General features: G+C 39.3%; 1 protein-coding gene across 5 annotated transcripts in view; it reads right to left on the reverse strand.

The window, feature by feature from the left end:
- Positions 1-1,190: 1,190 nt before the first annotated feature.
- The window catches only part of ARID4A (AT-rich interaction domain 4A), a 41,024-nt gene continuing 16,961 nt past the window's right edge, over positions 1,191-25,253 (reverse strand). For 2 of the 5 annotated variants that reach the window (XM_065747861.1, XM_065747826.1), the window contains 16 exons: positions 23,666-23,742; positions 21,984-22,150; positions 15,360-15,432; positions 13,149-13,243; positions 12,903-13,000; positions 11,235-11,463; positions 9,984-10,234; positions 7,844-8,041; positions 6,912-6,996; positions 6,545-6,740; positions 6,275-6,337; positions 4,327-5,454; positions 4,039-4,143; positions 3,468-3,683; positions 2,796-2,942; positions 1,191-2,244 (listed from right to left, as the gene is read on the reverse strand). In XM_065747861.1, the coding sequence (XP_065603933.1) occupies positions 2,141-2,244; positions 2,796-2,942; positions 3,468-3,683; positions 4,039-4,143; positions 4,327-5,454; positions 6,275-6,337; positions 6,545-6,740; positions 6,912-6,996; positions 7,844-8,041; positions 9,984-10,234; positions 11,235-11,463; positions 12,903-13,000; positions 13,149-13,243; positions 15,360-15,432; positions 21,984-22,150; positions 23,666-23,742 (3,232 nt within the window). In that variant the 3' untranslated portion in view covers positions 1,191-2,140. The remainder of the gene's footprint in view (positions 2,245-2,795; positions 2,943-3,467; positions 3,684-4,038; positions 4,144-4,326; positions 5,455-6,274; positions 6,338-6,544; positions 6,741-6,911; positions 6,997-7,843; positions 8,042-9,983; positions 10,235-11,234; positions 11,464-12,902; positions 13,001-13,148; positions 13,244-15,359; positions 15,433-21,983; positions 22,151-23,665; positions 23,743-25,253) is intronic. The other 3 variants (XM_065747844.1, XM_065747853.1, XM_065747836.1) reach the window with 3 other exon arrangements.

Consider the following 25,253-nt stretch of genomic DNA (forward strand, 5'->3'; position numbering starts at 1 on the left):
CGTTAACTGAGGAGCTGTGGGGGGAGGGAAGCAGGCAAAATGTTGCTAAGGGAGATGAGGAGAAGCTGTCAGAGAACCTCTGCTGAAAGAGGGACAGTTGAGAGCTCATCCATCACTTCCACGTGCTCTGTTGCATCAGAAAACTGACCTGATGTGAATAGAGAGATCGTCACTGCCAGCAGCACTCCTGGAAGGCAACCTGAAAAACTGCCACCCATTTCCTTCCTGAGATCGGTATTGCTTTTTTATCCACAGCTACTGGAAGAGTAACAGCCAAAGTTAGCTCTGAAAAGAAAAAAGGCTTCACAACAATCAACGGAGGTGAACCTTCCTGTCCAGGTTAAGCTCAGGCGTTTACAGAGCAGTCACTTGAATGAAAATAGGATGTAAAGCCTATGTTTAAAACATGGCCTTTATTAATGCTGTCTGGTGAGCTCCATATTTATCTTACATCGAAACAGTTCTGCTTTGCTTAAGAAAAGACAGAAAAAGTGCATTTACAAGAGTACTTTTTCTTTAATTTTCTGCAAAAATGGAAGGAGTTGGAATCACAAGTTGACAAATGCTGTAAAATGAGATTAAGAAACATCGATTTTAGTAATGCTACTCCATCACTAGTGTTTCGTTCTGACTTCCTGCTGTGTGAACCAGAGTACCCCGATATACAGCCTAGAGCATCTATGTTATTAGCCTACAGCATATTAAACACAGAAAAAGGGGCCGAGAGCCCCTTCCAATGTACAAACATGGATAAAAAAAATCGATAAAAAAATCACTTTTATACATAATGTATATGCAGACTGCTTTAAATACATGGTTTTGGAAGAGTTATTTACAGACTACCTGCCCGTGGGACAATCCACAGACAAAGCATACACAGCTGCTTTACGTTATCGTTGCATCTCAACTTTGGGAGATAGAAATTCATTCGGCAGCGCAGCAAACAGAAGAACTCGTGACAAAGCATCTGAAGGGCAACCCAACCAATTCTGTTCCTCAAAACAATGCGAGTAGGACTGCCAAAGTTTCCAACCAAAGTCCTAGCTGGATCCAGATGCCCGCTTACACATCTGTGCAGTGGAGGACGCAGAGCAGGGCCCGCGTTGAGGGGGCACAGCTCAGTCCTCCCGTGAGAGCCACAGCTGACAGGGATGGTTTATTGAAGGAGTGAACTAACCTAGTTTGGTTGCTTGGTTGGTTTTTCTTTTTTGTTGTTTTTTTTTTTTTTCCAATTTTATTAATATTTTAAAAAATACATAAAAATACAACATCCAATGTCTGAATAAATATATTTAACAAGTTGCAAGATACCTTATTTTACACAAAAATTTCAGCTTTAGAAATCTTGTTAAATAACTTCATTGCTGTTATATATTCATTTTTCGTCTTTTCGTAACAAAATAAAAACTCTGAAATTACATAGAAAAAAGACAAAATATTTTTGTCAAGGGATAAGATAGTCCACTGAAAACCTATTCACAATTCCACTGTAAACATTAATAAACATTAAAATATTTGCATAATCGTGTGCTCAAAAATCCTATAAAAAGTGGAAGACTTATTACAACGGTAGTTTTCAGTCAACTACACTTCCTTTCACAATTTATTTTGTCCCATTTACACCTTTAAAACTGGGCACATTGCTGAACACGTACTTTGGCAGTTCTGAAATGCAAGTGCTTCCACAAAGAGGAACTCCTCACCGAGGGGACGCTCAGCTCGGTGGGAGCGCAGCAGCTGCTCAGTTCATCTGGATGACACTCTGAGGTCTCTACCTGGTGCACTTGCTTTTCTAAGATTACCCGAGAACACCTGAATGCTTCATTGGACAGAACTTTTCGAATTTGATAAGTGCCCTTGCTCTGCATTAACAAAAACAAAACGAAAACGAACACAATGACAAGCATGTCACGTTGTGCCTACAGACCTTCAGTGAGCTTAGTTTCTCCGAACAGGAACTTAGAACAAAACAACAACAACAAAAAAAGAGAGGGTAGGAGGGGAGAACAGATACAGTCCAGCAGTGGAAGTGTGTACAGGATGTACTTGGCAATGTCAAACCAGTTGAGTGCTTTCTGTGGCTGAATGTCAGGATTGAAGTCCATGGCAGCAAGCTGCTGGCAAGGCAGAGCAACGGGTATCACCTGCACTCTACAGCAAGCACGTTTTGTGGAGGAGAGGACGACGACGGACTCATTCCAGTGTCTGATGAAGCAGATGACATGGATGCTCCTGTATGAGACACTGAATACAGAGAACACATCAGCATCAGACAGCCAAAGTACGTGTGTGAATGAAGGTGCTTTACTTAATACGTATTAAAAAGGCCTCCGAGATTTGGCTTTTCACAGATGCGAATTTTTTTGCCCACTCTTTCCACTGCTACATTCACATAAACTGGATGGGTAACCTTACCATTCCTGCATCACAGACCAACTGCAACCACCAGTTAGATGGGACACTCTGCTGACTCAAAACCCTCACCTGACTTCCCTCAGAAGTCCCAATCTCCAGTGGGCAATTATAATACAGTTAGCAAACGTTTCTGCTAGGTTCACTCTCCAAAAAGTCAAAGATGCTCTTTCTAAATGTGTATATACGTGACCAGAAGGAACAGGTAACACTTTTTCTCCCTCAAAACACTTGTCAAATTTTAATTGCTTCAGATTCTGTATTATCAAGAAAAAAGCTGGAAATCTCAGGGGAAGCACTCAGAGAATCACAGAGAGTAATAATAGGGGCTGGAAGGGACCTGTGGAGACCATCCAAGGCCATAAAGCAAATCTGAAGGTTACCTTCTCTGTCTTTCTTTTTTAACCGCTTTCTTCTCCTGTCTATGGTGGCTACTTCTGACTTCAGAGACATGTAATACTTTCGGATTTCCTGTAGCTTTTCTTGCAAGAAGGAGATCCTTTCAGTGCTGCTCATGTTGTCCAGTTCATCTTAAAAGTAGGAAGAAAAGGGAGAACAGCTTCATCCAGGTGATCTTAAAGAAATGAATGCGACTCTTCGAGTATACAGGATGGAGCATGAAAGACAACACACTTCTCTAACACTACACCAAAAAGGGATGTGCTTAATTTACAATATCAAAATTCACACTGTGTTTGCTTTTAAGAGGAACACAGGGGGCTTGGGATTCCAGTATGGTGGCTCCATAATCCCAAATTTACTGAAAGATGGACAGGAATTCTCTGGGATCAAATGAACAGAGAAACATGGGAGTGGGGTAGGAGTAAAATAAATAATAGAAATGGTTGAACAAAAAGAAAAAAAAAATCAGATAATTTATTATTATTTTAAACGAAATAGTGAACATAGCTCTGAAACTTCAGGATTGTTCTGAAGGCTTTGCTGAAGCTCTGCTAAAACACCAAGGGTCCAATGCCTCAATAAAGTTTGTCTTTCACAATTTTGGTTGATATTAAAAAAAAAAACCAAGAACAACAAACAAGCAATAATCTTACTGAGCTGAAAACTCCATTTGTATACTCTAGGCGAAGAATTCTGGTGGTGGTGTTTCTCTCTGTGTTTATCCTTTTCTCCATCTTTGATGTGAGGTGAAATCACTCTTGCAGGTGATCGAGAAATCTTCTGTGGTTTTGATGAGTTCATGTGTTTCACAGGAGTACATTTACTGGAAGTGTCCAGGACAGGAAGGTCTTCACTGTCACTGCTCTGTCCTGCAGGGAGAAAAATGTATTTGAACGTCAAATGAATATGCTCAAGTTTCTACAATTGCAGTTGTGGATTCCCACAGTAATTACAGTATTCCACACAACCAGTTAAATATGTCTGAATATCTCATGTGAGATCACTACCATTTTAGCTCGGTATTTCAGAACTTTAACAATGCTCTTGCAGTGCCTAAATACATTGACTCATTCAATTCAGCCTTTTCAGTTTTGATCTAATCACCAAAAATGAGCGATGGGAACACAAGTTCTAACAGGAATAACGTGTCACAATGAAAACAGCAGGCCCCCTGCACGTTTATATGACAGCACAACCTCCCCCTCATCTCCCTCAGGAAGGTACCTGTTCCATTCTTCTCATTTTTGGCTGCAGCACTTGTTCGCTTTGGAGTACGCTTTTGTTTCTTTGCCAGTGTTCCACTGGTGCTGTCACTGGGCCTTTTCTGACCTATTTCAGGTAGGGGAAAAAGCAAAACAAAAAAGCACCTCAAGTCTTTCTGCTATTAGGCAGCTCTTTTTTTTACAAGCAAGAAGGCAAAGCAAACTAGTGAGCTTTAGCAGTGTAATACCAGACTTAAAGACGACCAGAAATCATTAGAGCAGAGACTGACTTCCCACAGCACTCACTCACCCTTCTCTCCCACGTCTCTTTCCTGCGCTGCTATACTACAGTTGCTGGATGTAGTACTGGCTTCAAACCCATTAGCAGACTCACTCTCACAGAGCCCTTCCTGAGATTCTTCTGCCACACTGTCCACTTCAATAGTCATGTCACTTTCACTCTTGACGCTGCGGGACTCGTCTTGACTAAGTGTGAGAGGTGAGGCCACTGAGAAGCTCGACTGGGCAGCAGTGGGCAAGGCAGACGGATTAGCATTTGAAGTATTAGGGTCTGGCTTTTCTGACATGGTATCTTCACTGCTGCTCTTCTCCTTTTCGTCCAAGTCATCCAAGTCTACTTCGTGACAGAGCAAAGTTTCAGGACCAATCTGAGGCATTGTGTCGTCCTCATCTTTCAGGGGAACACTCTCGTTCCCTACGGACGGACACTGGAGGTTGTCACCCCTCAGCTCCTGTCTGTGCTGAACCGATTCTGCCACGAGCGACGGCATTTCTTCATTCTCAGTTCTGAGTGACTCTTCAGTATTCAGCCCTCTACATTCCTGTGCTGCAGTACATTCATTGGTCCTCTCTTCAGATACAATATTTGGGACTTCCATCTCACTCTCTCGTCGGCTTATTTTCTCAGGAGATGCCTGCTCCAAAATTTTCCTTTTCAAGAGCTTCTTATCTTTTGGGGAAGGTTCTGTTTCAGTTTCAGTAGTGCTAGAAATATCTCTGCAATCCAAGGAAGACATGTCCAATCTTTCATTCTCTGTGAGAGACTCATTAGCCACCTCTTGACTTCCCGGAGAAACCCTTGCATTCTCTAAGCAGAGATCTTTTGTCTTGCTCCTTCTCCCTTTCCCTTTAGGTGATTTTTCAGCTTCCCTCTTGATTTCTTCCATTTGCTCTGTTTTATTTCCAAAAATCTGAACTATGTGTTCACTTTCTTCAACTTCCAGTTTCAGGATTTCCAAAGGCTGTGCTTGAGTCCTGTCGTTCTCTCTCAGCGTGTGAGGAATCTTTGGGCTCTCCTCATCTAGCTTCTCATCGCTTAGTTTTTCATTTTTTTCCAGTTCTGAAGTTTCTGGAGAAAATTCTTCATTCAAATTCTTCTCAGATGACTCGTCTGCCTCACTGTCGGATGAACCAGAGTCTGCAAAAAATTTGAGATAAAGAAATAGAAGGGAACGCCACCCTAGGTCACTCATTACAGAACAACTCCTTTTTCCAGCTACACACAAACTCTTTTCCAGTAATCTCTGCAATTAAAATCAATTGACAATAAACAAACCCAAGCAACACCAAAAAACCCACATTAAGAAACACACTGCAGTTCTTGCTGCAATCCCAAAGCCCTGTTCAACAGTAGTAGTGAAGGTAGCACTGCTTAGCACTAAATTATCCACTATAACTGTAGCACAGTTTCTAGCAGCAAAAGTAATTTTACAGATTCCCACGTGGACATTGCTGAATTATTGTATGAATCACACACACCACATCAAACTTTAGCATTATTGTGTTACCAGAAGATTATCTGGGGACCTGCACTAAAACGAGATGGCAATTTCACTTCAGTTCTCATTTGCAAAGGCTCAGAAATACCAAAAATATCACTGTCATTTGTATATAATTAACTGCTTTACTGGATGATGTAGTACTGAGGCTGAGGAGTTAATTTCCACTGTAAACACTATTATTATTCCACTAGGTCCGTTCAGGATTAAGACTGGAAGGCCCTGGCTAAAGAATATGAGATGACTTGCCCTGTCACTTCCGTGCCATGGATTTCCTGTGAGCAAACTGTGTCCTCCAGCAGCTTCAGTTCACCTACTTCCTCAATGAAATTCACAGGCAGATTAAAAAAATAATAATTAAAAATAAAAAAAATAATAATAATTAAAAAAATCAAACCTCTTCTCGAGAAAGGTACTAAAAAAACCCTCAAAAACATACACAGGACTGAGGTCACTCACCGTTTGATCCTCTATCAGAATCAAACATTCCTGAGCTACGTCTTGTCTGCCTGCGAGGTGTTGCTAAAATCAAAATTGAAAATATTAATTTTCCACAGAGTCAAACCTGCACCAAAAACGTGTTTTTGTCATACTGCTTGTACACTGACTGCTTCAGCAGGACTTTCAAGCTTCTGAAAGCACTCTGTTCACTGAAGATGTGTTAATGCACAGCATTACATCACTGTTCACATGCACTTCCATGCCAGAACAAGAGTGCATCAGATGTACCTTCTGTTCCATTTGGCAAAGGTGGGGAATCTGACAAGTTGTTCCGTGCACTTCTGGCTCCTGATTTACCTTCACTATTAGGTGTTTTGGATAAAGATGTGTTGGATGGAAGAGTAGATTTCAGAGGAGGTCGCCCACGCTTCGATTTTTGTTTCTCCTCATCTTTCTTCTCATCTTTTTCACCGTCTTCTTTATTCTGAGGGAGAAAATTAACATGTTATTAACGTGCAGATTCTTCTCCTTTATCCCTGTGCATTTATTAGGAAGCTGGAGTATAAACTGAATCATCTAATGTTTTTTGAAATAAGGAACACTGACAGTCCTAAGCGTGGTACCAAAAGACACTTGTTGAAATAATCAATATTACTTTTGTTTTTTTCTTCTGTTTTCTCTTTGGTCCTCCTTTGTCCACAGGCCAGATAATCCGATCAGCTTTCACCCATTCATCGTATCTAAAAGCAAGTCACAACATATTACGTATAAAAAGGTTGCTTGCTGTACAATGTTTAAAAGGCTGAATTACAGAAAGCATTTATGAAGGAGAGGTAGCAAAGTAGAGCACAGACCTTTAGTTAATAAACTATCTGTTAACAACACAAAGGGACACAGCAGTCTGGAGGATACCAACCTCACAAACAAACTTCACGTTGCCTCAAAAAGGAACGTGTTTAATTTACTTAGAAATTCATGGGCTTACCATATCTAAAGTTATATATTTTAATAAAGCTTTTTTAGCATAAGAAATTAATTTTGTGCTATTTTGGCTTATGCAATCAACGTTTTCAAAAAAAAAAAAACCCAAAAACAAAACCCAGCAATTCCTACAGCTGTACTGAATAGAAAACATGGCTGCCAAGAGAAGCATTTGATCATTTCTATTCTGTAGTTCTTTGCTGCTGGGCTCTCTCCTAACCTCAGTACATGTAACAACCATTCTTTATAATCACATGGAACAATGAATCCAAGAATAAATTCTGTAGCCAAAATCTCAGTGCCTGTGTATCTTTTAATTGCAGACACCTTCACTATTCCCAGTGACTGCAGGGATACTTCAGTGAGCAGAGAGGATCGTGCTCTGTAAGCAGGATGCACTCTGAGATTTCAATACTACAGCATCGTACCATGACCAAAATTACTACCACTGAAAAACATAAGTGCCAGATAATATTACCACGTTGGTACTTCACTTCCAGCCAAGCCACTGACTATTTTCTTCTTTTTTCTTAAAAACAAAATCTCTTTTGGAAGCAATAATCATTTTAACAAATCAAGACATGAAAGGTGATGCATGCTCCTCACCTTACATTCCAACCATAGTAATGCACTAAATATAAAACCTCTCCATCATCAGTCTCAGTGCTTTTAATACTGGCTTCATAAATCTTCTGAGTCTTTCCACGTCCGTATTTTACTTTTACTTTGGTTCCAGTCAGGCAAGGCTCTGTATCCTCCTCATCCTCTTCACCTTCTGATTCTCCTTTGTTCTCAATCTCCTCCCTGCAGTAAAATGTATTTTAAATATCCACTAATTAGTGACAGAGTTTTAACATTTAACTGGCACAGCCAAGCTGCTACCAAAGAAAAAAAAGACTGCAACAAAAACGTTCATTTTCTGCATCACACCCTTCCTCTGCAGGCAGCCTGAACGTGACTTTTCAGGGTGAGAATTTTTAATTTAGGTAATTCAGAAAGAGAAATAAATCAACTTAGTGTTTGGTTTTTAACTAAGGCAGGAAAAACTAACTTCAGTTTTTAAAATATAATTGCTTTTGATGCACTGTTTAAAAAACATATATTCTCTTCTACACAGTGCTTGATAGCCTGAAATTTAATAAGAGCACATGGAATTTGGGAGGGCAGTGATCCCTTCACAGATATAGACACCACTGCAGTGAAACAAATACTGATTACCACACTTTTAACCAAGATCAGAGCTGTCTACACGACTCTTCCAGCTATACTTAGCTGTCATGGAATGGCCTGGGTTGAAAAGGATCCCATCTAGTTTCAAAGCCCTGCTGTGGCAGGATTGCCAAGCAGTACAGCAGGCTGCCAGAGCACATGCACCCTGGCCTTGAAAGCCTCCAGGGATGGGGCATCCACAGCCTCTCTGGGCAGCCTGTTCAGTGCATCACCGCCCTCTGAGTGAAAAACTTCCTCCTAATATCTAACATAAATCTCCTGTCTTAGTTTTAAAACCATTATTGCAATATCCAACCTTGAAACGCAATACATAAGCACAGTTCCAACAATCATATTCTGCTGTTAGGGTGAACTTAGAAGAATGTTAAACTACAAAAAGAGGAAATCTTGAAGGACTTTTAATAAAATGTATTTGCCATCCTTCAGCAAAATATGAACAATCCTGCTGTGGCAAACAGAATAAAAATGAAGATGATGAGCACCACCTGGATCCCTTAAAAGAAAACTATCTTTGATGTCCTAGCCACTTGACATAACTCTGCAACCAGCCACACACCCACACTGCACCTCCTTTTGAAGGATTCTTACATACTGTGGTCTGCTGAAAGATTTCTCTTTGGGCTGCCCAGTGACACTTACATTAAAATAACTGTGTGCTGCTCCCACTCCTGAAACCTCTTCAAAAGAAAACATGAAATTGCCCTAGCAGGCTTTCTTCAGTATCAGCTGTGTCCCACACAATTCAGACACATGGACAAGAAAACAAGGCACGAAGGCCAGCTTAAACAGCTAAGATACTGCCCTTAACCACAGCCAGGGTTAGTGAAGAAGAGATCTACTCTGTTAATAACATAAGACACCTGGTCACAGCTTCCTTCTGACCAAATCCACTTCAACTTGTCAAACTTTGTCCCTGGGAAGTGTTTTCCTTGTGAAGATCGTTTCTTTACTCTTTCCTCACCCATCCACTATTCAGTCAGTCTGTCTTTGCACTTCTACATCTCTCCATCCAATACTTTTCAACCCATCTTCAGGATTCATTCAAACTTCCTCTTTTCTTCTCCTTTGCTTTCTTAGCTGACCTTCTGTCTACCAGTGATACAACTAAGTAACAATGAAAACAAGTGAGTTGTACCTTCACCAGCCATCACTAAAACCAGAGAAGAGAGGAACTGCCCAGTTGCTCAGCATCCATACAGCAGCCTGTCCTACTGGTTGCCTATATAGCAGTGTGATAAAACAAGACCTTGTCAAGGACCTTCAGGGAGATGGAACTGAAAAATACTGCCTGCCATCTACCAGAAAAAAAAAAGTAATTCCTTAAGATATAATATACTCCACAAGCACGAAATAGCATTTTCCTTTTCCTTCCCAGGTGAGTGAATGAGGTTTCTGATTTTCACACTTGAGAAACTAGTCAGATCTCCAGATTCTGTGGACACCCTTGTTTGGAGCAACCCCCATACTGTACTGACACAGATACACTGCTAAGAAGGTGATACACATTAATGCTTACCTCTCCCTCTGCCTCTCTTCATCTTCATCTGACTCTTTATCAGACTCCTCCTGCTTTTTAAGTTTTTTCTCTTTTTGCTTTGGTGTACTTTTCCTCCCTAGTAGAGTTTCATTTTCTTTCTTCTCAGCATTCTCAAGTGTTTCCTCTATATCTTTGTTTTCCTTGTTGTTGTCTTTTAATTTGTCTTGTGTTTTATCATCTTCACTATCTTTTTTAGCAGGGGTTGTGTCACGGCCAACCCGTCTTCGTCCCTAAAACAGAAATAAAATCTGGTTCAAATCTACTGCCACTTGTTCTCTGTACAGGCTCTCCAAATACACACTCCTGTATGGAAGAAAGGCTGGAGAGAATACCCAAATGCAAAATATTCTAAAATCTTAACATGTTAGCTTAAGCAGTTTTGTTATCAAGGGGAAAAAAGTAAGCAAAATAATCTTGCTTGATTTGGAATAAAGAAGATCAGGTTGTGGTTAACCTCTGGGAGAATTTCAGGACACCTGCAAGGTCAGTTGTCCCTGACAACAACAGCACTATTATTCAAGTGCTTGTACAGGACAGAGACAAGGCAGCCTCCTTTTAGTGTCACCAGTCCCAACAGCAACCTGTTGACTTCACTGAATTCACCTGTCAGCTTTAGAAACACTGAATGTTTTAAAGACATTTTTAGCAGTGGGACAACTGCTGTTTAGGACTTCCTCCATTTCATTCTTGGGCATCTAGTAGAGTTTTACCATTTTACTACTAAAGATATCTTTGATAGGGATATTGTACAGCAGCCAGAACATGTAAGTACTTAAGAAGAGAGATACTGTGATAAAAATCAGCTCTTTTTGTGGTAAGAAACGGATTTTACTTTGATTCTTAAGGCTTTAAGAGTCCCTTGGTATGCCTGCTTCTCAACACAAAGCTCCATGTTCCACGTGCACGTGGAAATTCTCACCCACAACCCACTATCCCCCTGGTTCACACTGTTCTGATGACATACAGTGCTCAGTAGCTCTCAAACCATATTCAAACAGAAACACAACCAACAACCAACACAGCCTTAGCAAATCCTGCGGAAGGCTTAGAAAGTGAAGAAATAATCAAAACATAATTAACAGCTGAACACCAACTCTTGTTCACTGAATGCTGCTCTCTAAGAGTGCAAATTCAAGTGTACAGTTGCTACGCAAGGGAAAACTCCTTATGTAAACTGTTCAATATACAAAGGGCTTAAGTACTAAACAGAAACTCGTCTGAACTACTCACCCTTGGGGATTTTAGTTCTATTTCTTCTTTTTCACTCTCACTGCTGGAATAATTTTCTTCTGCTTCTTTTTTTACTTCTGTTGGAGGCATTTTTTGCTCCTCTTTCGCACTCTCCTCCATTGGCTCCTCGTGTTTCTGTATGTCTTCTACTACTTTTGGTTCATTGTGATGAATGGTCCTAAACTGAATGTTTGCTGAACGGCAGTACTCTTCAAAACCATAAAGATACCTGTAAGAAACAAGTAAGAGTTCCATTTACATTTCAGCTTTTATTTTTGTTTATCTAAGGGCAAAGAAAACTGTTTTCCTGCTCATAGGGAAAAACAGTAACAAGTAGCTTTTGAAATAAAGCAACTCTGAACAACAAGTCAAGCAGTGAAAGGAGACAACTCAGCATGTACACAAAGGTGCTTCCCACAAATTTAACCTCATCCCTCTACAAATAAGAACTTGTGACAGTGAAGCCTAAGAACATATACACAGTTTTGCCAACACAGAGTGACAGCAAAGATCAGCCTAGTATTAGAATATGGGCATAGAAACAAGTTACCACATGGTAACAAACTGACATGCATCAGCTTGTTCTCTGTTAACTGCCCGAGTACACACACTAATCCAGTTACAGGTGAGGGAAATGTGACCTAGCATGTCCCTCACAGAATAAAAATGCAAATCACAACACACTGTCATGTGTCCATACAACAATTACTTTCATGTTAACAGCAACCTAGCACATGTTTACTTTTTTAAAGATACATACTCTTCTCTGTACAATACAGACCTTAAATATGTGCCCAGTTCAAATGCCACTGAAGATAGTCTGTACATTTTCATCTTCATCAACATTAACATGAGCTGAGTCATTAGTCATTCATCCCTATTCAATCAGCCAAATTTCCTTAGGTTCGAGTCAACAGAACCTCATTCTTCCCTTTTACTCAAAAAGCCCAATTGTTTCTTGTTCAAACTTTCAGGAGGATAAATAATAAAAATAATCTTTATTTAGAAAGTGAGCCCAAAAAATGTAAATCCCCAAAGGTTTCCATTTCAAAAGTATAAACACAAAACCAGGTGTTAGAATAAAATTTCAGGCAGTTTTTTATTACAGCAGTTCTACCACGCAACACTGTCACAACCACCACAGCAACGTACAGTCATTATCTTCTGCATCTATTACTTTACACAATTCAAACACAGATGACATTTAAATACACAGTTTGATATCCTTCTCTATCAACATTTGTGAGGAAGTCAAAGAAACAGATAAATAAAACCACAAAATCTGCTCACTGTATGCAGCATCTACAGATTTCACCAGCATGCAACTCAGATTAATAAACACCAATTGCAGAGCTGAATTTGCAAAAGTATCAGAAGTACTTTTTAATAACTTCTGTTGTTGTACGCTGAAATGGCATCATCACATGCTGAAAATGAATGCTCCTTGACTAAAGAAAATGAGCAGAATTTTAATGCAGCCCCGAGCACTCCTCCTTTCCTCCATCATTTCAATCCTTGGCACTGGAAAATGCTCAAAATTGCTAATTAATTGAAGAATGTTGACTACTGTTCCATTAAACTATCAAAAATTGCTCTAATATTGTACATGCTATTAACAGCAACGAGAAAAAAATAGCAATGTTTTCAGCATTTCACAACAGAACTTACTTTCTATAAGCAGTTTTTACATTGTACGAAGCAGCCGAGTTCAAAATAGGAATGCCAAGGTCCATATAAATTTGCTTCCAAACAGCACCACTCTCAATCTTTGGGGGAGAAAAAAAAAACACAAAAGATGTAAGTTGTCACATTTTGTTAATCAAGAACATTAAGGAATGACACTTAACACAGACACAAGTCACAGCCTTTAAGAACAATGAGACATATTTAGTTCAGGGAACACCCGACACTTACATTGTCACACCCACCCTGCTGATATACCAGTCTAAAAAGTTTGAAGAGATTAAGGTCCTTGTAGCCCAGAACAGGTGGTTTATTGATAGGAGTACCTAAGTAAAACAAAAATAGAAATGAAATATCATCACACAGAACAGCAACCTGCTTCCTCCATTCATTTACCACATATTTAGTAACTAATACTCTTCTACATTTTAACATCTCTATTTAATAACTTGAAGATGTGTCATGAGTCAGCAGCTTCCCACCAATAATCAAGGTTTCACCCCCTTCTGAATACATCACAAATTTCTGGGTGGTTGATTAGCATGCTGGCAGCATCTCCCTGATAACTATGATTTGAGAAATAATCCCTTATCCAATTGGCTGCATCCCACTGTTCCTCTATGGAGGTGGGGGGTAGCCAGAATTGCAGCAAGCTCTACAGAGTGTCTGATGAATGTTGGAATATAGCAACATGCAACGAGATGAACTCAAAGCACTGAGGTCTGAAAGGAATGGGAAAGAGGCTGAAATGTTGCATTACAGAAAGACACACAGACAAATAATCAGAATGTGAAAAACACAGGCTCCTAATAGGACATGAATATTTGGGATCGCTCTGGGAAAAAGAAAGAATTTCATTCAGATGAGTGGCAATGATATAAAGAATAATTAATGACAAAAGGAAAAACCAAAGTGACTACAGGCTGCACATGAACAGCATCCCTCCCAGCGTGGAGGGTATCACCCCATTTCCCTGCTGCTTCTCATCTCCCTTCATCACTGTGCAATTGTATTCGGAATCATGAAAATAACTCCACTGGACCTCAGGAATACTACCATGATTATATGAATGAAAGCATCCATAGTCAGAGAAGAGAGGATAGAACAAATCTGGCAAGAATAGAAATACTGCTATAAGGGCACAGGTTAAAAAACAAAAACAAAAAGCAGGGAGAAAGACCATCCTGAGAAGTCCTCTATGCTGCCCAGTCAACACAACGGATTAAGGAACAGTTACTGGACTGGGTCTTCAAATTAAGTGCACAAACACCTCCTGTGCAAGTCACTGATATCCTCTCTACTCATGGTTCACAGCAGGTTAGTAAGAGAGCTGAAGGAAAGGAAGAAAACAGAAGGGGGAGGAACCAGGCAACAAGAAAAGTGAAACTATTTGGATTACTCCCACAACTTTTAATTATTTTTATTTTTTCACTAAGAACCTCTTACTCCTCCAAGGCAGGTTATCTGTAGAAACACTAGCTCCACACAGACGGGCTCAAAATGATACTGGCTGTTCTGCAGCACACTGCCACAATACTTGATCAGTTTCTAAGCCTGTGATAAGCACTGGCAATACTGAAAAGACTTGGAACGTTTTCTTGTGACTCACTGGTCTAAAAACACACCTCATTAATTAATTGTAATGCAGGGCACCTTTAACAAAAGGTAAGCTCATTTTTTCTAATATATTTTTACTACAAAACCCAAATTTATTTATTTTTTATTTAACATTAAAAGGATATAACAGAAATATTCTGACACCACGTATAGTATCAGTCTCCTAATACCTGCACATATGAATGGCTTATGCAACAGTTCTCCAGAGAGCAGGTGTACCTGCTGACTGTGTAAATGTAGCACACAACTTTCCAATGGATGTCTCACCCCAGGACTTTAACTGATCCAATTCATTACAGTCTCACCTAATTCTGTAAGGAAAACTATTTTAAATAAGCCATTTTCTTGTTCTAGCTACTGGGCAAAGCAGAATGGCGTCTCTTCAGGTGAGTATCACTACTACATCTGTGCAAGATTAAGACAAGAGGCTGAGGATGGCACTTCTCTCATTATCTGCTGGTTGAATTTCACCATCCACCAATAGCCTCCTCAGGTTCCAGCCTCAGACTAACAGCAGCAGAGTTCCCAGCCATGGCTGTTACAAGAAACCAACCAAGAGCTCATTTAACACTGACTGTTAGCACACACAAAAAGGTTTTATAGAAGCAAAACAATAACATCTCAAGGAGAATTTTCTTTGTGCATTGTGCTTCTAAGAACTTGAAGCAGATCTGCCATATGAAAATGGGTGGAAGTGTTTTCCCTTGTCCAGACTGTTATCCCTGTTCACTGATGTGAGAACGTGCTTGTAATAACATCCACTACACATTTAAAAGCCATTGGAAAAGCGGACTGAAGATTAAAAGAAAATCCATTTGGCATTACCTCTGTCTTCCATAAACTTATAGAGCTGTTGGAGGAAGTTGTCCCTCTCTTCAGGATCAAGCTCCTCCTCGGGCTGTGAAAACAAATGCAGTCACCATGAAAACACAGTATGCAAAGGAACACTTTATTCGTACGGAAGCTAACAGCAAAAACTAAACCCAAACCACTTTCCACTTGGCCCTACATGCCTAAAATGGTGAAACATCCAGAAGACAAACCTTCCTCGGGGGTCGCAGTGTGTACCTCAAGAGTAGAAAAAGAAAATGCAAGAGAGCATTAGGTGTGATCCTCAAAGCGAAAATATTAATTATTTAATGCATCATTCTGATACAGAAAAGATCTGTCGTGCAAGTCCAAAGCAGTTCACAGGAACACTGGTATTGGTTTGGTTTTCACTAATCCTCCTCACTCCAACTGCAGCTGAGGTTGGTGAGCAATGCTTTCTCCAACTCCTCCTACTTTGACGCACAAGACATAGTTCCTTCTGAGATTAAGCACCACTGCTTGGTTTCAACTCACATTTGGAAATGCTTTTACGGTCACTTCCACGATTCCATAAACACATATTTCCCATATTTTCTATTATAAGTTCCTTATTTTTATCTGTAATACTTACATTCTTAGAAAGACAAACACTTAGGAACATGATGGTAAGAGTCCATATTATATAATACCGCTTTCCTTCTTTTTACCGTGAAAATAAAGTAAATCTGGGGGAGGGTTGGGGGGAAGGAAAGAGAAAAATCCATTTCTATGCATCTACATAAACTTCACAGAATTCTGAGATTCTAGCAGAGTCCAACCAAATCTTTTCCCTGCAGCACTTTATGCGTGCCACATCCTTCCTGCCAGCCTGGTAATCACAGGACTGCTGGTCAGGCAGTCTGTGCAGGGAAGACCGCAGCTGTCTTGAGAGAAAGACCTACAGTACCTGTCAAAAATATTACCATTACATTATTAAAAGCAAAAACAAAAAGACCCAGAAAAGTCACACACAGCTCCAGAAGGAAGTGATTTCAATTTCAGCCTTCTCTGTGTTCTACAAACTTGAAGCAGGAAGACAGGCAGTGAAATGTAAATGTGTATGCTACTCCCTTGTTAACCAGAAAGCAATCTGCCAAGCATCAGTATGAATTTCAGCCCTGTCTGCTTCAGTGAATTCCAGGCTTCAAAGCCCAACAGGGATCACCTACAATCAGACAGAGATGATATCTGTTTCGTATTTTCCCATTTTTTTCTTTGGAAATAATTCAGGAAATTAAATGAGAAATCACAACATTTCCTCACGTTGCATATTACAGGGATTATATAAAGAGGAACAGTTATCTATACAATTACGTCCTCTCAGGTTAGCAAATGAATTATTGCTATAGAAACCACAGCTTTTTTTCCTCTCTTAACAAGCTAAATCACGAACTTCACGATCGAGAAATTTCTAACACCTACTGTCATATTTACTGATTAGAGTCAATACGTCTCTATATACCAACCAAATTGATCTGAATAACACTAAGCATTCAGGAATACTTCTGAAGAGCTGCACTCCAAGCATTTCTTTTACAAGGGCAGAATGCCAAACCAGAACTGTAGGTCAGAACAGCAGAATGTAGGTTAGAAATAGCACTCTTGCAGACAGAACGTTAACCATTTCACTGACACCCACTTGAAGAAAATGCAAAAAGGAAAGACGAAAGCTTTTATGTGCTCACAGAATGGGGACAGGAAACCTGACTGCGATGCTCATTCACCTGTGTGAGATCCCGAGTTCCATACCCACTTCTCCCTGAGGACTGTGTGTGAGTCAGGCTGGCACCTCTCAACACGGAGAGTCTGCATCGTGCCTGGCACCCACACCAGGGAAGGCAGCAACTCCTTCTGAGAAGTGACCTCGATATGACACACAGAATGCTGAGGCCACAACCTGCTGTCACCACCAAGGAGGGAATGGAGAGCTACAATACCCCCTGAAAACTCATTTCTGTATTCAGACACTTATGCCCGTTTTCTAGATTGGGCATAAGTAAGTTTATAAGAGAGAAGTCTTCAAAATTAGCTTTCTTAAAGACAGTTCTGTCCCTCCGTTTCATTTTCCATACCAACAGATTGAAAGAAAAGAGACTGTACCAAAGGTAAGTTCAAATGAGAAGCAAACCAATATGAGTGCAAAGAATTCAAACCCAAGACCTTTATTCTTGTCCATCCAACAGCCAGAAGCAGATGCAATGTGACAAAATGTGCTTTGTTTCAGGGAGAGGCAATGGATTTCATTTTCAAAATAAACAAATAAAGCCCCAGAATGCCCTCTACACCTTATCACTGAAAAGCCAACCACGGGGGTGTCTGAGATCTTGTTTCTTCTTTGTTACGAGCGGGTCACATCATTTAGAAAATACTATAAACAGTAAAAAGCAGCAATGAACACAGGAGTTCTGTATGATGGGTCTCCCAGTTCCATGTCATATTACCTTTCCAAAAATACTGACAGTACTTTTACACATTTTGCACACGTTATTTGGTGGTTGTCACTCTCACAAATTGGCAGAACACAAAACTTGGGAACTTGCAGAAATCTTCTGACTGGTTTTGCTTCATTTGCTTTCCAGCCCATGAGTTACCATGAGTTTTCCCCTCTATCTTTTGCCTGGTCTTTAGAAGGAGTACAGCTCAGTTATCCTGACTCATGGTTTACCCCACAGAGCAATGTTGAAGCTTCTGTGGATGCTGTCCTGTACAGCTGAGCAGGAGCACAGAGGAACAAGGACTGCTTACAGGCATGCACATCACTCTGTAGCAGAACTGAAGTATTTTAATCTTAACTAGTTGTTAGGATTTTCTTTTCTGACCACGTTTTGCATGCTTGATTAGGGAGGAAAATAAAAGTAGAAGAATAAAGGGCTGGGGTCTTTCAAAGATGGTACTAAAGCCATCTCTACCAGTAAGAGAAAAACCCCTCTACACTTGCAAAATTCCAACCAAAAGCAAATTCCTTGCTCTTACTGGGACCTCACAATTAACATACCTATCAAGAACATCTCAACCAACTGCACACTGAAATCTTGATTTGTTCAGAATCAGAAAGGTCTACACAGGGAGACTGAAAGGAGCAAACACTGCCCACATGTTCTCCTGTGAAACTGCAGGTATTTGGTTATTTCATCCTGAGAAGCAAACATGGGATGATTTCACCCCTCACAGAACAACTGAAATACAAATGAATACACCAGTATACATAATGAGGTTTTTAATAAAGGTTAGGTAACACAGGAAAAGCTTCTATTTGTCTGTGGAGATATAGGACTTGAGATTCTGTTCTCCTTCCTTCTCACTGCACTATGTTCTTTGACTGCCAAACATACCCTTAAATCACAGTCATCTCATTCTGTCATGTTGAAAATTAGATAAAAACCAAAAGAAATATCCAGACTTTTACGTGGAGTCAAACCAATGGAGTGATTTTTTTGTTCATTTCATTTGACAGAGAATCTTTTTCTACAGCATCTCCTAATTTCTCTCATCCTTTGTGATGCAAGCAACATCCATTCTGTTATTCAAACCTCACCTTGTGAATCAGAAGTAACTCCATGTTGTGTTACCCATTGCAACCTGCTGCCAAAAATCCAACCACCTGAACATGCTGAGCTAACAGTCCAACACAACCTTTGCTGAAGTCAGTGACAAGCAGTTTCCACATTTTCCTCCTTTACAACCAACTCAGGACCACACAAGTCAGTTACCAGCAATGAGGAGTAGCATCTCACCACCACCACACTGCTCCCATTCCTCAGAGTGTGAAAGACGTCACAGAACAACCATGAAAACCCCCAAAAGAGTAATTCTAACTGTGCTATAATATTTGATGAAAGACAGCATAATTAGAAAGACAGTCTGCGTCAAAACAAAGTCACAGATTCTAACTCAGCTATCGGATAAATGGTAGGGTCTATCCTCACTAACTTCAGCAGGTCTCTGCTCCTTTATCATTATAAAAGATCCTACTTCAGAAACATAGAATCCCTTTCACCCTCAGAATTAGACTCTTCTGACTGACTTGACACTTTCATTACATATTAAGTAGGTCTGAGGCCATTTGATTGATTTAAGGAAGGCCTATCGCAGCAGGTCAGCAGCAGGCCAAGCCGTGACAGCAAAGCTACTCTGCATTTCAGAACATGGGACTGAGGGGTGTGGAAGAAAAAGGATCGTTTTGTAAACCTCTGTCCCATTTCCAGCAATACAACAACCTGCATTCCAAAAACAAAACAGTGAAGGTATCCTGGCAGAGGGTGCACAGAAGCTATTTTGACCTTGACTATTAAATTAGGAGCTCTACAGAACGTAAATGCAAAACCTGAGCAATTCAACATTTGCAGTGAAATGACAGCAAGGCAGCATCATTCGTTCATCAATTCTCTCTGCCACTACTATTACTTTATATCTGCCAATAGTATTACTATTATATCCCCACTTCTGAGGGGGAAAAAAAAAAGGGAGAAATGATATTCTCTAAATGCTCTCTAACTGCAGTAGCTAGCTTGGCCAGCAATTAAAACAAAGTATATATTCTAACAGTCAAATCAGAAATTGGATATAATGAATGATAATTCTGCTCAGACAATCAAAATAGATTACTATCTTTCCTCTGCTACATAGCTTCAGCATGAAGATGCTCGCCTTATTTTTATTTCTCTACCTGTCACCTGGAATTAATGGATTCCACAGCTTTTCATACCAACACATCTGCCTGTCTGTAATCTTTTGCTTCACCTCTTTACATTCAGATTATTACTTAAAAATAGTCCTATTTCTTTTATAGGAATGCTTTTTTTCTTTCTCCTTTTCCTTTTTTTTTTTAAACCAACAAGCTCTCCCTCCCCCTTCTTTGTTTAAAACACACAGCACTTTTCTGCAAAAGCCACGAAAAATGCCATTAAAAAAGGATACTAAAAAAGCAGTAGATCAATTCTTAATTTTTAGTGCTGATATTCAGCAATTTTAGGCAACATTAATACAAACAGACTAATACAGACTGCAACAGTTCACACCCTGCAAAATGTGGCCTATTCAGTCCTTTTCACTGGAAACAGAGGAAAAACCCCAAAGGATTTTATATTCCACACACACTTGGCCTTACATTTATCTCATCAGACCACTATTTTCATAAAGATATCCACTCTGTTTTCCAGAACAGTTACTAAGCCATAAAATTAACACCTAAAAATAGCTTCTTATTGTCCTTTTAACGTGGAAAGCTCTAGCCTGGTTGCATGCTCCACCAGACAGTTCACAGATCAGAAATCTACAGATCCACCTCGAATCCACATTCCCAACAAACACACTAACGTTACAGATTAAAACACAGAGTCCTTACCTATGAGCTGCATTCTTTCAAATGTTAAATGGTTTTATTTCCTTTCTGCCTAACGTGCCCAGTGCCTGGACACATCTCAGCCTGACTTCCAAATATTTGTTTTCTTTCACCGCACGGCATCCGCAGTTATACAGCATTACTTACATTCTCTTCCACATAAAAGATAAAAATAAGATAATAATAAAAAAAATAAAATAAAATAAAATCAGACATTACATGAAAGGCAAAGAAAGAGACAGCCCATTTCAAAGCATCTGGCAAGCCTCCCCTGGCAGGCTGCCAAGCCTCTGCTAAATCTTCCTCTCTTTTGGAGCATGCTCACTCCACGCCAACAGAACGTTGCTGTGGCAACACCGTAGGCAGCCTCCAAGTATGAACAGCCATTCTGTTTTCGGTGTGACAAAACCACACTGCTGCAGGGGAAGTGAAAGGGAAACGATATTTGACCTTCCTTTGGAGACCAACTTCACTTTATTTTTCTGCATAAAGAGCCAAACGTCGCCAAGCTGATCGTGAAGATGGCGAAAAACAAAGGAAAAAACAAACAAATCCCACCAGCAGTCCCACCCCATCTCCAACTTTATTACTAACTTCACATCAACACTAAAAACAGGTAGCAGATATAAAAGGAAAAATTAGAAGCACATTTTTGATGACAAGAAATTGCCTCACTCTGTGGAAAAGGAACCACTCAAAATAATGCTGACATTTTGCCATAGATTTCAGTTGAGTATTGCCCTCCATCCTCTTGGTACCAATCCTAACCTGTCCGATCAGTGATCAAAAAAACCCTAATGCTGTGACTCACACACAAAGATAAGTACTGCACTGCTTTTAGTGTCTTAGGCAGCAAATAGCTCTAACAGGCATTGTGCATTACCTCACACGTTGTCAGCCCTGTAATTCTGCTTTAGTAGTTTAATTTGTCTTTTCATCAAACTATTACAAAGAAAGCCTGTTTCTGAAAGTAAACTACATAGGAAGTTCAAAAGAAAAGTACAAAGTTATTTTTATAGAATATTGGATTGCTGCTATTTGGCTCAGCATCCATTTGCTCATTTCTCTCTTTCACCCAGATTCTTTCCATCACTCTTTTCTGCCTTGAATTCTTTACTTCTGACTAGGAGCAAAGGAGGATGCACAGGTCTAAAAAAACAAGTTAAGTCGTCAGAAGCAAAATTTATGAAGCAAAATACCCTTAGATATTCATGGTACTCTGTTATCTTTGAAGAGTAACTGAAATTGCCCAGACTTACCATTACTTCTTCATTTTTCTCTTCTCTTTTTATTTCTTCTTCATCTGTTTCTGCAGCAGCTCCATCCTCTTCATCACTGCTAGAGGATTCCATAATTTCACTTATGTCCATCTTCCAGTTCCGAGGCACAACCTTTGTGCTGAGAAACGTGCTTGCTTCCTGAAGCCCTGCAGAAGAAAGGGCCCTGGTTTTACCTCATTCATAAGTATTCATAAACAGAAAGCATTTTCAATTGTGTTTCCATACTCTTGTAAATTAACAATGCAATCTAAACCAAAAATGACAGTAAGTGATGAAGTGGATAATTCAGCTTTAAACACTCAGTCTGTGTACTATATATTTAAAGATAAGATTTTAAAAATTGAGTATCAGAAACTCAAGGAGCTTAGATTTGAGAGCATCCATCCACATTCCCTAGATATGTGTCCTCAAGAACACTACTGAGTTGCAATGTTTATTTACTCATTACCAAAGGCCTTTACTTATCCATATTTCCCACACAACTGTGAAGCTGTTGTGCTCCTGCATGAGAGTGACAAATACTGCAGTATAACCAATTAAAAACAAACAAAACCCCCACACCATCACAGTTAAGGCACCATGAATTTATTTCTTCTTTTCAAAGGTCTTCATATCATAAAGTTTACACTGTAAAAACAAAAACAACCATCACCAATATTTTTGTTTAAGAAAGCTGCCTAAGGAGATGTTCCATTCATGTCTGGATCAGAAATAAACTACTCTAATGAATAAGGGAGCAATGGTATGGGGAAAAGTCACACTTGTGCAGTTGGAATACCCCAAAAGAGGGACACACAGCAATGAACACAATTCACAACGGTGCTAGAGATGAAAAAGCACCAGAACCTAATAACTGCTGGTGGAGTTCCTGGACTCTGGAATAATTAATAAGAAGGAAGTATATGGGAAACCTTAATAAGAATCACCTCAAGCTTTTTCACTTGCATTACAGTAAAACCTTACTTGTACAGAAGCTGTTCCACACCATTACTCAAAACAAAGGAACTCTTGGTGGTATTTTTTTCTCATTTGTATATTTGTTTTTTAAATAAACGTTTTAACATCTCTCCTTTAAAAATGATGTGTTTTGACTGGGATGAGAAGCACTAAAAGTTTAAGAATTATTTACATTGAGAAACTGGCCTTTCACAAGCTGAAGAAAAACAATACTGCAGTCACATCCATCCATTCAGAAAATCACCTCTGTAATGATACTCTTCAATCAAACATTAATTTCAGGCTATTGACATAAGCTGTTTTAATAAAGGTTACACTTTCATGTCCAGGTACTTCTCATTTGAAGACAAAAACGTCCCAACCATAGCATAAAACATTGGCTTTAGGAGAGATGTAAGTCTACATGCCATAGTTCAATGACATTTCAAATACTGTACTTTCAAAGTCATCTTTTTAATTTGCATAAATTTGGTGTGGAATGAAAGTAGGAAACAGAACCACATAAGCAACACTTCTAATAGTTGCTGTTATTAATAAGGCTGTTGCATCCAAAGCTTCTCTTATTTATCACATTTAAAACTGTTTGCAGGGTAGATAGCCAGGAGCATTCACTTCAAACCAACACACAGTAGTTCATTTGCAGAAGTTAACACTGCTATTGTATGAGACTGTTTTTAAAACACTTAGAATTTACTCAAATTTACCTTTCTTAGGGGAGGACTCAGACTTTGGTAAGTTTAGAGCATCTAGTTCTTTAATGTCTTTTCTTGCCACTGAGTAACTGAAAAAAGAAAAAAAGTTTTGTTATTTTTGTAAAAGAGAAAAAGTATTTGACTGATACAAATAGAGATTTCTAAACATTCACTTTCAAGACCTTTTCCAACAAGTAAATGTGTAAGGCACTCGTCACTGTGGGCACTAATACAAGATTTAGAACCAGTTTCCAATACTCATTATCTGAAATTCAGAGGCTTAAGGAATCCTTATGATTAAGAAAAATATGTGAAGTTTCCATGTGTCAGATGTTCAGCCTGCACACATCTGCAACGTTAAGGTACTCTACAAAGGCCAAAAATATTTTCTAAATATAAAAGACACCAATCAATAGCTGCTACCCAGAACAGCAATTGAGTTAAAAGGAAGCAGGCATCCTATTTTCAAAACACACTTCTACCAGCACAGAACAACAAGGCAAACTCACAGATCTGCACTGATACATGGTTGACAAACTGTCCTCAGTGCAAAATGAATGGAAATTGCTCTATTTGAAAGTTATAAAAAGATAGTCAGTTACTGAATTACTACAATAGAAATGCTAACCAACCTGCAAGGAAAGCCTTACAAGTGAGTTATTATTATAAGATTTTTTTTCTTCTTTCATTATATTCAGAAAAACTGGAGTAAAACCTCAGGAATTGGAGGCCGCCATTTTCTGAAGTTAAAGCCATAATACTATGGGGAAAAAGAAGAGTAAAACAGAGCAAGGCTGCATGTTTTTCCAACAACATTCTACCTTCACTATTTAAAGAGCCAAACTAATCTAGAAGGCTGATTATACATCCACATTAAGAAGCAAAATTGAATACAGCCTTCTGCTACCTGAAATGTGTTTCAGTAACCAAATACTCATACCCTAGTCAGCATCACAGCTACTACAAATCACAACTTGTGCACTCAGAAATTGAGGAAGGCTGACAGGTGGCCTTCAGCAAAGATGTTTCTGGTTACAACATACTGACACAGATGCACTAGAACTGCATGAGAAAGATGACAAGTAAGGGGAAACAGCTTTGAAAAACCAACTTGGTATACTTTTGAATATATTTTTCCTTAAGTAACACACATCTCTCTCTCCCCTCCCATCCACTCACCCACCAACAGTTTTTTCAAGGGAGTACAGGGGCAGGAAAGAAAAGGTTGGTTAAAAGGACCTTTCTTTCTTTTCCCAGAGCTCTTGATTAAAACTATATAAATATTTTAATTAAACAGTCAATTAACATCCACTTAAAAAAAATTAAGAGTTGCTTCAACACTTTTTTTTAGCTTTGCTATTTAAACTGCAAAGGACACCTGGGCACGTGAGGTAATGGGTCAATCAGGCATTAAAACTACTGCAATAGCAACACGTAAAAGTTGTAATAGTTAAGACATTAAGGATATTTCATTAAACTGACACTTTCCAGAACAGGAATCACCAGAAATTAACATTCAGTTGTTTGTTTGTTGAAGTTGCTGGCTTCTTTTTCCTCTGTGAAGACACCAAATTCTGTACCAATCCGTAGTACAAATACA

The sequence above is a fragment of the Cyrtonyx montezumae genome, unplaced genomic scaffold (assembly GCF_038088225.1).
Source record: "Cyrtonyx montezumae isolate F1298 unplaced genomic scaffold, pur_monq_1.0 scaffold_10, whole genome shotgun sequence".
Classification (NCBI taxonomy): domain Eukaryota; kingdom Metazoa; phylum Chordata; class Aves; order Galliformes; family Odontophoridae; genus Cyrtonyx; species Cyrtonyx montezumae.